The following is a 12350-nucleotide window of genomic DNA, read 5'->3' on the forward strand; positions in this document are numbered from 1 at the left end:
TATTAACTTCGTATGGCCCAAGCAAGCCATTCTGTATAGAAGCTGAGGAGAGAGTATAGTGGGAGGAGAATAAGGAAGTAGTGTACAGAAGAGGAAATAGTGAAAGAGGAAACTGAGGGTGGAGAGGGCGGTTAGAATGCACTTCTGTCAGCACATCTGGACTGGGTCTGACCAACTTGGCCTTTCCTTTTAGCTGTGAGTTGCAAGAAGGGCCTGTATGACTGAGGGGCGGTGTGCCGATGCTACCAATAAGGCCTTTTCAGGTTGGGGTGCTCATCTTAAAATGTAGGACCCTCTTGACTTTTTGACCCAGACTGGCCCACCACAACCAGCCTGCAGATATTCCTAACGCAACCCCCTCCAATCATCATTCTGCAATCTGTTAATAAAATCTTCAATCAATCAATCAATCAATCAACAAAAGTTACTAGGAAGTAGGGCTGGGTGTCGTTTGAACTTTGAACGGTGCAATACCTTTTTCCTCCGATATCTTACTTTGCTTCGAGTATAAACATATTTTTCAACAATAACCAATTTTCTTTTAAGAAAATGAGTCTTGTTGGATGGATAATGTCCATCCTTGATGACATGCCGTCGGCCTGGGGAGGGTGTAGAACTACCACATGCCTCCTCCGATACATGTGGAGTCGTCAGCCGCTTCTTTTCACCTGACAGCGAGGAGTTTCACTGGGGGGAACGTAACGCGTGCGGAGGTTCGCGCTATTTCTCCCAGATCCCCTCCATGCTCAACAGGCGCCTGACTGACTGACTGACCAATAGGAGCTGCTGTTGCAACGACCAGGACTCATACCCCACTGGCTTCCCACCCGCTAACATTGCCAATTGTGTTAATAGGGAGTAGGGATGACTGACCAAGCCGGAGGTACCGCTGAAAGCTGTTTTCAATACCAGAGTCTCCGCGGTCACGATCATTTTGATTGAAATCACGATTACTCATTGATTTGAGAACATCATATGACGACGACTCATTTGTTTCACCTTTCCAAAGGCTGCCTTTCTGGCGTCTTCTACAAGTTACCAGATGTTTCAAAATAACTGGAGAAATCAACATGAGCTGAAACAACTGTTTGGGGGAGGGGAGGAGCACACCACTGTGAAGGAAGGCTGCGTTGCATTTACAACACAAGACAAAATGACAGCAACATGGCATGTGGCACAAGAAAGGTTTTATCTTGATTATCTTGTTTTCACATTGAAACTCGATTAATCGCCCAGCCCTACTCGCTTGTTCACCATGTTCCCATGATTTTAAATAATTGCTTGTTGTTTTGACTGACATTGCCCTCCTCCTCACCTTCAGCATCACACTAGTGAGAGATTTGAATGTAGAGTGGTAATCATTGCATGTGAACGCATGAATGGGCCAGATCTGCGCTCTGGAGGAAAGCCATTCACACCTCTGGGTACAGTGCAGGCTATTTAAAAAGGCAGCAAAGCTACAACAATAATGCAAGGGAGAGCAGAGTAAATGCACAACTTGAACAAGCGGTAAAATAATAGTCATGACAACCATATGGGACTCCAGTAGCTGTGATGTCATTTTCTTTTGGCAAGCACTACCTCTCCTTAACACATTCCCGGCCATTAGATTAGACGGGCCCCACTCTAGGACGCCAGCTTTTCATTACAACTTTTCACAGTGCATCACGTTGTTTGTAGAGCTAAATCTATATTTTATATTATAGCTATGTATCCATAGCTAGTCATTGTCGACTGACAGTATAAACCTTCCTTTCAATATGCCATAAAGAAATTATTTGCCACGTTCCCGTTTTATAGCGTAATGAATATGAGCGTTATATGGGAATGATCTGGGATAATTCCTGCAAAGCTAGTTATAAGGCGCTAAGCTAATAACGTTAAATCGATTGGCGTTTTGTCCCTACACAAGCTGGAGTTAAAAAACTAAATGCATATGATCGGTATCATGTTCCACCATGAATGCATGAAAGGGGGGGGGGGGGAAGTCGTTTCTGATAATTGATTACCAATAACGGCATTCGTTATTACAACAACATACGCTGATCAGGGGGATGGCTATGAGAACAAGGCCCGATCAGGCTGCAATTGACGTCAAATCGCTCTTACCTGTGGCCGGTTGGATTCCAAAAAGAATTTCCCAGTTATTTGATCGCCATCTGGTAGATCGATATGTCCATTGGCTGATGCTATATTCCTTTACTGCATACTGAATTCGGCGTCGCAAAAAGTATTCCAGGCGATCGGGTGAAGCCCTCACTTCAGGCTAACAGAAAAGTCTGCCCGGAGCGGGGAAAAAATTTACACCAAGTCTGAAACAAGGATTACTGCATTCTCGAGACAGCACCACTACCAGGATCTGGCCGGTACTGCACTTTCCGAGTCTCAATATGCCTTTTCCAGCCAAAATACAGCTCTGTGACAGTGAATAGGATATTAAAATCGAATAAAAGAAAAAACGAGTTAAACACGTATACGTGATTGGCCGTCTACCGCTGGCTCCCAATCACGTATATATACGTGGATGGCCGGGAATGTGTTAAAGAGTTTTTTCCATGGACGATACAACCATAATGCCTTGGTGTGTGGGTGGGTGTGTGTGTAAAATATTGTCAGATACCTGGATTTCTCTGAGGTCCTTGTCACAGAGCCCTTGCAACGGGTCAATGAAGTTCTGTTTAACATCAATGTCTAAAGAGTCTTTGACCTCTGCCAGTCTCTTCATGGTTTCTCCTGCATCCACTAGAGCTCCCCCTGGAACACACAGACAGCCAAGTTAATGATCCAGTTAAGTCAGTGTATTAAGTGGTAGGGTTTCCCGCAGCGCTTTGCAGTCAAGGCGCTACACCTTGACAAAAGCACCCCAGCAATCCTAAGAGTGTTAGAGAAACATATTCTCTACACGATGGGCTCGTTTTTGTTATTATTTATTTGCGTGATACAAAAATATTATTATAATATAATTATAATAATGTATTAAAAAAAAACGTTTACAAAAATGTAATTACCATGAGTTTGCTTAAGAAAAATAAAAGCAAATAAGTACAATGTGTATTCACCTATCTATCTCAAACCTGTCCAATGGAAGGAACAGTTGTGATTAGAGGATCAAGAAAAGAGGGTGGGGCTTGAAATAGGTCAATGAGTACCTCAGACGAAGAAACATATAAGGCTGTTTTAGGTTTTCAGAGGAACAATGTTTTCAAACTTTATTATCTAAAGTAAATGATGGTAAGTTAGAGTGTCGTGCTCACTCATAGTTAAAGACAGTAGAGGTTGAGTAGTTTCCTGTGATATATCACATTCACACTCCAAGTGAGTTAGATCAACTTCACAACTGAAAATACATGGACTGTCCCACTATTTCAAAACGAACTTATGTGGTTCTTCAGTGCAAGGGTTCAATTGTTATCACACAGTGGACTGGCTGGACGTGAAGCTGGTGAAAGCACCCACAGCCAGTGGCACCTTGACTGGAATCATTCCTGTAGTAACACTATCAAACCACAACAACCACACAGATCCAAAACCACAGACAAGCACAGATAACACTAGAAGCATAAAACTGAAAATACAACAGTCAAAAAAGGTATTTCACAGACACTAAGGGCACGCCACGTTCACACATAAGTTAGTTTGAAATGGTCCGAATTAAAAGTAAAATTGTTACTTTTGTTGCAGACAAATGAATCAAACTTTCTAAACAAAAGGTCAGCCTTTTATATACTTTTGAATCCCACACCTGCCAACATTATGCTGTGAAAAAGGGGCTTCAAATTTGCAGGGATATTTCTTTAATTTCTCATTCCTTTCATCTGAGGCTGACTGCACACAGGCACTGAGGAGATGTACATTCACTCTGGGTTGCAATGTTGTGCAGAAATAATTAAGTGTAGCGTATGAAGTACGATCTTACCAGGCAACACATATCCCCATACAAATCCTCATCTCATTACAACTTAATTAAAAACGTTTGGGTAGGGAGCTCCAGTAGCTCACCGCGTACCTCGAACGCTATTTCGGCGTCGGGGACAACCGTGCGCGTCACGGATCTGGGGTAGCAAGTTCGACTCCCGGACAAGCCGTACTTTCTGAGAGTGTCTTTCCCCCCATCTATACCCCCATTCAACCTGTTTCTGTCGGTCATACTTGACCAGAAAAAAGCGATAAACGCGAAAAGAACCAGCTGACTGGTCAAAGTAAAAAAAAAAAAAAAAAAAAAACGTTTGGGTAAGCATACATTTAATTACAATATAATAATAATAAATAATAATAACTATCTATATAGCACCTTTCACACATGGACCGCAGCAGTGCCCCACAGCAAATAGCATAACATTAACCCATTCAGTTCCAACCACGAGATTAGTCGGGTTAACTCGCCATGCGTTCCGTGCCAAGACCCGAGAAATCTCTGGTTTTAATCGTTATTTCTTTTATTAGCGATATCCATTAATTTTTCATCCATCCAGCCTGACGTTATCATTGGGAATGGGCCTGAGCTCGCAAAGGGCAAATACCGCCGCCTCTCGTCTTCCGGATGGTATTGCACATCATTGGATTGGATTGGGTGGGACTGTGCATCAGAAAAAAAACTCCGGTCCGGGGTTTCCCTTCTCGGGCAAGCAGTATCGTGTTACCACATTCACTGGCGAGGCTGGGAGCAGGGTCGATTATGTGTTTTGGACTATAACGTTGGATCAATAAACGCTATCAATAATTTGAATGGCGATCAGGAATTGGATTAATCTTTTTGCAGAACATCTGATGTGAGGTAAGGACTCTATTTTACCAGTCTTGGGTTAATCAGATGTTCCTTTCTCCACCATCGGAGCGCGTGTGTGTGTGTGTGTGTGTGTGTGTGTGTGTGACGTTAGCGCTGACCAAGTCATGGATAATCGATTTTTCAGCCCGCTTCTCTAGCGTGCATAAGGACACATATACTATCGATAATCTAGCGTTTATTTGAAAACGATTAATAAATCAGCCGAAAAATGACAACCTGTTTTGTGTATTCCACTAAAAGGCTATTATCGCGGATTTCTCTGGAATTACTAGAAATCTCCAAAACTATACCCGTATTCAAAACGGTATAAAACGGAAATGTACCAATGAAAAAACAATCCGTTTCATACATGTTGACTGCAAGCAAGTCATTGATAAGCGACGGGTGTATTAGACCCATAGCCATAATTTAAGATATAGTTTAAGCGTTCGCAAATGTCCCCGTCCTCCCATTGACTAAAGCGCTGGCACGGAAAGGGCTATCAGCAGAGGGCGCTGTTGGCGCAGAATGAGTTAACATAGGCATAAAATGTGCATACAGTTGATGGAATAAAAGCAATGCATAAAGTGCAGACATAAGAATATTGATAAAAGACAATAAAAGTAGTGCAACGTAGAACGTGCAGACATAAGAATAGGCATAAAATAAGTACAATAAGTACAGTGTTGCTCAAACTTAAGGCATGTGAACCCCCCCGGAACAGCCAGTCCCCCAAACACCCCACACATCAATCCCCACCACATCCCCATCCAAGACACACACCCTCATAAAGCATGTCATGATAGAAGGAAAACACAAACAGCCCGCGTGCCACCCCATCTCCCCCGGTCCCGACGACCTCGCCATCACGAGGAAACCAGCAAACCCCACGCCCCCACCCCCAAACTCGGAGGAATGACAGGTCACGCCCAGGACCTGCAGCCACGCTAAAGGAGCCACGCAGCACGGCAACGACTCCAAACACTCAAGCAGACAGACACATTATTACTGTTGGTAATTAATTATGCATCACTGACTAGGCTACTGTCACCTTAATTATGCATGCAAGGTATTTGTTTAATATCACAACATTATTTGGCTACGTTGAACAATACCAGCTGTGACAATAGTAACGTTATGATGATGAAAAATCACACATTTGGAAATATACAGGAAATGTCAACAAAAACGTCCCAATCAGCTTCATTACATGATCGATTTCTCTGGTCTTTTCCTGCCTTTGGTTCGGTTTGATTTTACAAAACGAACTGCTCCAGGGTTCACATGGAGAAGGACCGAGACCAAACAGGCGGAGGTAAACCCTCCAGGGTTCGGTTCAACCGGACTAAACAAAGCTGGTGTGGACACGCCCTAAATCATTCTAGAGCCATCTATCACAAGTAACCACTGACCATCACAACTACACCACAGACAGACTGCCAGACACACCCCCACACACTCCAAAACCATAATGACACACCCCAGAATTAAGTACGCATACGCTCCTCCAACCCACTATGACACACACACAGATACCAATTAAAGAGCTACTGAAGAGGAAAATGTTCATTTTTAAAATTATGTTTATTGTGGGTCTACGTTCTTTGTTGTCACAGGATCAAGTTAAGCAGTTAAGTTGAGTGACTTGGGAACAACTTGATTAAACAATAGCAACGCTTTATGTCGTGATTGTTCAACATGAATCTCACCACTGCTATTGTTGTGGCTTGTATGTCACCTGGCGCGGAGTATCGAGGACTTTTTTCCATCCTCAAATCTCCCTGCACGGATCCAGTACGGCAGAGAGTTTCTTCTACATCTGGAGGAAACGTACGTTCCTTTTTAGAAATGCGTGCATCTTGGCGATTACGGAAACCTTCCTGGAAGATAGAGACAAGGACGGGGAACTAAGGATTGATTGATTCGGTGTGCCTATCCGGCTGGATAGAGACGCTGACAGCACGGACAAGTTGACGGGCGGGGGTGTGTGCTTATACATAAACGAGTGTAAAAATGTGATCGTCAGAGAGAGGATCTGCACAGCTGATCTGGAGCTGCTCTCTGTCTCACTACGCCCACGTTATCTGCCACACGAATTCCCCCAGCTGTTTGTCACTCTTGTGTCTATCCATCCGAGGGCAAACAAGAGTAATGCATGTGAACTGATTCACCAAGCAACTCAAGAGGCTTCAATCTATATCTCCTGATGCTGCCCCTAATATTGTTCTTGGAGACATGAATCACTGTACATTGTCGAATACTCTGAGAGACTTTTACCAGTACGTCACATGCCCCACCAGGGATAAAAACATACTGGACTTGTGTTATGGAAACATTAACACTTTGAATGCCCAGCAGGGGGCACACATTTCGTGCTTGAATGCCCACATCCACTTCAATGTTAGCATTAATATCGCCTAATCTATGTTTTAAATTATATTGTGTCTAATCTGCCCGTCGCATTATCAATGACCTATTTTCAGTCAACATTGTCGAAGCAGATTGTTTTTTTATCGGTTCATTTCCGTTTCATAGCATTTAGAAAACCCCTCGTTTTCACGAGAAAAAAAAAGAGGATTCCATGATAATCGCCCCGTACTGTAATATTCTAGAACGTTGTCAATTGTCTGCCTATTTATGAATCATTTTCAAATAAACGCTCGATTATCTATAGTATATGTGTACGTGTGCACGCTAGTGCCGCGCGCTGAAAATCGATTCTCTCAGTTCCTGATCGCTCTTAGAGTCAAACAGCCATATCACAAAAAAAAGAAAAAGCTTATATCTCTGTGAAAACGGGTCTGATTATCCTAATACTGGTCAAATAGATTCCTTACCTGAGATCAGATGGTATCCAAATGGATTATTCCAATTCCTGATCGCCATTCCGAAAATCTATCCTTTTATTGATCCACCGCGTATACTGTACAACACATAATCCCCGCTGCTCTGAGGGTCCAGAATGAAGCTGATCGACTCCGGTCACATGCGTGAGAAGTAAAATGTGGAATCCGTATTTTCTTCTCTCATGCCTTTTCACTGAGTCCAATCCAAAAGGGTGAATTACCATCTGGGAGACGATAGGGGGCGCTTTTTTCACATCTGAGCGCCTGGAGTGGCTGATTTACCAACGGTAGACTCGGTTGATGAAATATGAATTCAGATCGCTAATAAAAAATTAAAAAAACGAGAAAAAACAAATATTCAATCCGCGGGGGTAAACCCGAGAAAACTCGGGTTGGGCATCCAAAGTGTTAAGGATGCTTATAAATCCATCTCGCTCCACCCCTTGGGATCATCTGATCACAACTGTGTGCATCTCATCGCTGTATATCGCACAGTGTTGAAAAGGGAAAAGGTACAGACTATCCGGGTAAAGGCCTCTACATGCTACAGCAACGCAACTGCAACACAACATCAGCGCGACTTCAACGCAACATCTGGCAGAGGGTCTTGTAGAGCAGGGGTTCCCAACCTTTTTTCCCCCAGGGACCCCCAAACATCTCTGATGAAATTCCTGGACCCCCCTCCTAATAAAATACCATAAAATACATTTTTTTTGTCATTTTAATACTTTTTTTTGTCATTTTAATAACAAACTGCTTATACACAGGCATATGCATCATAATTAGACCCACTATGCTTCTTTGACTTGTGCCTTCAATCAACAAATCTCATCTTGCACCATATGTATTTCAAAATGTTGGCCAATATTCAAATCCTGTATTCATCCTCTCAAATCAGGCCCTAATGGTGAACGGTTTGCATTTATGTTGAATGAAGTAAGAATCCACTGCAGTAAAAATATCCTCACCTCGAGTGGTGGTAGTAAGGTTGACTGACATGAGAATGTCCTGCTTCAGATCCTCATTTTCGATATACTGCACATAAACGATGAGCACAGCCTTGTCTGCGACAGTTGTAGTTTCATCAAGTTGTATGGCAAATGGACCCTTTCTAAGCTTTTCTGACAGCTGCTGCTCGCAATCACTTGACATCTTATCAATTCGGTCTTTCACTACATTGTTCGAGAGTGGTACTGATTTTAGTTTATCCGCCACCTGTGGGCCGCACAGTTTCTAAACCATTTTGATGCAGGCTGGTTTGATGAGCTGCTCGCCAATATTGTGCGGTTTCTTTGCTTTTGCAATTAAAAGCGAACACTCAAAGGAGGCTTCGGTAGCCTTCTGTAAATCACTGCCACCCCTGCTCCACGCTACTCTAACATCAACGGGCTTGTTCGCCTTGAGAGACTGTTCTTTCCTCCGAAAAAAGTCTGGATCCTTCCCAACGGTTTCTGGGTGCTTAGACGCCTGATGTCTCTTCAGCTTGCTGGGCTTCAGGCTCGAGTTTGCCAACTTTTCTCCACAAATCACACACTCAGGTCGTTTGTCTGGTCCCTCAGTGAAGCCCATGGTGATGTAATTTTCGCGATTGCTGTAGGTCCTAACTTTTTTTGCAGATGAGCTGCCGTCATCTCCTTTTCGTTTGTCACACATTTTCGCCTCTGGCGGCTGACTGCAGACGAGCCGAGAAAGTTAACTAGCGTGCTAGGCTAGCTACGGAAAGTGATACAGTCAACTGATTCGCGTTTTAGCGGCTACCCGGTAGCCTACTGTTAACGTTCAAAAATCATGTCTAGATGTTTATTTATTTATCTTTATTTTTTATTGTAGTGGAGAGACTATTCATGCTTCTGATGATAAAAATATGCTAATTAAATATTTCTCTGAAAAAAAGAAAAAAAAGAAAAGAAAAAAAGGACCTCAAATCATCTGTGGTCTGGCGGACCCCAGGTTGGGAATCACTGTTGTAGAGTGTGTTGTGAGGATGTTGCGTACCTCTCCCCAAAATCTAATCTGAACAACCGTTGTGTTGATGTTGCGTAGCAGTGATTGGTTGGTTAGCAAATGGGGGCGGGGCTGTCATAGAATAATATTGGTCCCGCAGGCAGGAATACTATCCTCGAGTTAATGTAATTTATACAAATGGAAGTATTGATTTCGCCGTAACGAATCATTAAAAATATATACCGTTAACTGGAATATGTTAGTTTCTTACACATATGTTGGATTATGTAATTGGTTTGTCATGACAAACCAATAAAAAATCGCAAATTAACCGGTGGTTATCCTATAGCCCTAGTTATGTACATTTCAACAAAGTGGAGCCGCAGGGGACTTCCATAGCATACGCCTTCAAATCATCTTACCTTGACGATTAAAAGCCTCCACAATTTAGTAAACAGTGTTCCCATGGCTGGTGTTGATATTTTACGATGCCAGCTTGTGATAATTTGTTGTAGCCAGCCAGCTAGCGTTGATGCTATTCAATGCTATCATACCCAACTAACGTTAATGCCATTCAGAATTTATTAACATAGCTACAACAACACACAGTAACGTTAATATAATTACATGCATCATTGTTTACAATGAACGGTGGGGCTAATCGAAAGGACTGGACACGGACAAGTTAAACAGCAATCAATTAATTTAATATAACAGGTAGTTCGAGCTGCATTTTCGTGCCTACAACCACAGCCACAGGGATATATCCGGCTTTGACGAGCTCTCTCTCCTGCCGATTAAATTCAGCAGCTCTTCCTCAACCTCGAGTGCCTGTAGCTGCCTGCATTTGCACAAAGGCGTCCATCCCTGCTGCTAGCTAACGTTAAAACGAACCTAAAGTTAGTTGTTCACCAACGATCTACAGACACCAACAAACACAGAAGTTACACAAGCAGAATACATCACAAATACTTCCGGTCAGGGGATTTCTAAATATAAGAGCGACGTCTAAAAGCACCGGAAATACGTTTATTTTGTACATTATCTAACGTTAACACGAACCTAAACTAACTTTAGATTAGTTTAGGTTCGTGTTAACGTTAGATAATGTACAAAATAAATGTATTTACGGTGCTTTTAGACGTCGCTCTTTTATTTTGAAACCCCCCGACCGGAAGTAAAAATGATGTTTCTTTTTCTGCTTGTTATCAATGGGTTGGTTGAGTTGAGAAGGGAAGTTTCATCTATCTAGGGAACCTAGCTACATCCGGGGTACAATGTTGCATAGGCTGCGCGTCGATGTTGCAGAAGCATAAAGGCAGAGTGCTTTGCCGATGTTGTGTTACAGTTGCTTCGCAGTTGCTGTAGCATGTAGAGGCCTGTTGAAGTGCCACAAACAACTAGTGACACTTTGTATTATGACATCCTGTTCTCCCTGTCAATTGTAGGATATAAAGGATTAAGCATATGTTTATTGTATATATCTGTTTTAAATCTAAGCATATGTTAAGAGATGACTTAAGCGTCAGTGATTATGAAGAATGTCTGTGTATTCTTCCTCCCACTTGTGTAAAACTGTAAGAACTATAAACTATAGACTCTAAAACAGTAACTTGTGCAAACTACAATATCTTGTGTAGTCCTGGAGAATGGAATGGGCCTCTTCTCTTACTGCTAGTAAAGCCAGGAATGTGGTCACAGAGCGCTGACCTTGACAGAAGCAGAGGGAGAAGCAGAGGGAGAATGATGATATGATGTGTAAAACATATCCACCAATGTATATGAGTACTGTATTGTACATGTATATATATATATATCCGTATATATCTGTATATATATATATATATATAAGCGTATTAGGCTATTCATGCTAGAAGGACCATGTACTGTATATTACAGCAGGGCAATTGTTTCATTCAATAATGCTGGACGCTGTAGGAATGTGTCTATGACCTTGTGGGACCCTGCTAGCTTACTAGATAACAGATGAAGACATAGGGTTTTTCCCAGCACGAAGAAATCTATTACTCTCTCAGTTACAGTAACGGCTGGAAAGGGGAGGAGTGTGTTATGTGTTGATTGGCTGGTAGAATGACATCACTATGACATCACTGTATTTAGACCAATAGTAAGAGGTCTTGATATGATGCCGGACCTGTATATAAGTGACTGCTCCAGTCTTGACGAGTCAGTTTTTCATTTTTAGACTTCAGACACCATTCTTATAGCGTCAGATACTGTTGAGCGTTGTATGGAACAGAATCTGTCTATTTTTCAGAGTGGAGTCCTTAGGACAAAGCTTTGTTTTTTAGAGGCTATGCTATGCTAAGAGAGAGATGCTTTGTTTTATACTTACTTTTACTGAATTGGACATTTCCAATGCAGTCTCTTTGTAACTTGCTTTTTCTAATTAAAACAACTTTGTTATAATACCTATTGAATTCGTGGACTGCTTTCTATCGCAATGTGTCACGACGCTGGCCTCGCCCTGCTCTCATCTGAGGTAAAACGGTATAGCTATATTCTGGAAGCTATGCAGATTGAATCAATTGCTGGTTACTGCTTTTCAGCTAAAGTTATATAAAGGATATAATATATATGTATACTATTGTCAGTAGTAATGCTTAGTTTCACTGTTTGTTGTTTGCAAGTGCCGGTAGCCACTGTGTTCGACGGGCTCCATTGGGTTTGTGGGAAACAGAGTCTCGCCACTGCAGGGCCGGACGATCGGTGGCCACGGATTGATGGACCTGTCGAACTGATAAGGGGCTATGGGGCTTGCAAATGATTGTTAG

At 42.3% G+C, this 12350-nt stretch overlaps 1 protein-coding gene across 1 annotated transcript in view; it reads right to left on the reverse strand.

Annotated features, from left to right (window-relative positions):
• The window catches only part of sh3gl1b (SH3-domain GRB2-like 1b), a 55439-nt gene that overhangs the window by 19126 nt on the left and 23963 nt on the right, over positions 1–12350 (reverse strand). Inside the window, exon 5 of the mRNA XM_084337851.1 lies at positions 2621–2754. Coding sequence (XP_084193977.1) covers positions 2621–2754 — 134 coding nt within the window. The remainder of the gene's footprint in view (positions 1–2620; positions 2755–12350) is intronic.

Source organism: Notolepis coatsorum (genome assembly GCF_963971535.1).
Source record: "Notolepis coatsorum genome assembly, chromosome: 2".
In the NCBI taxonomy this organism is placed as follows: domain Eukaryota; kingdom Metazoa; phylum Chordata; class Actinopteri; order Aulopiformes; family Paralepididae; genus Notolepis; species Notolepis coatsorum.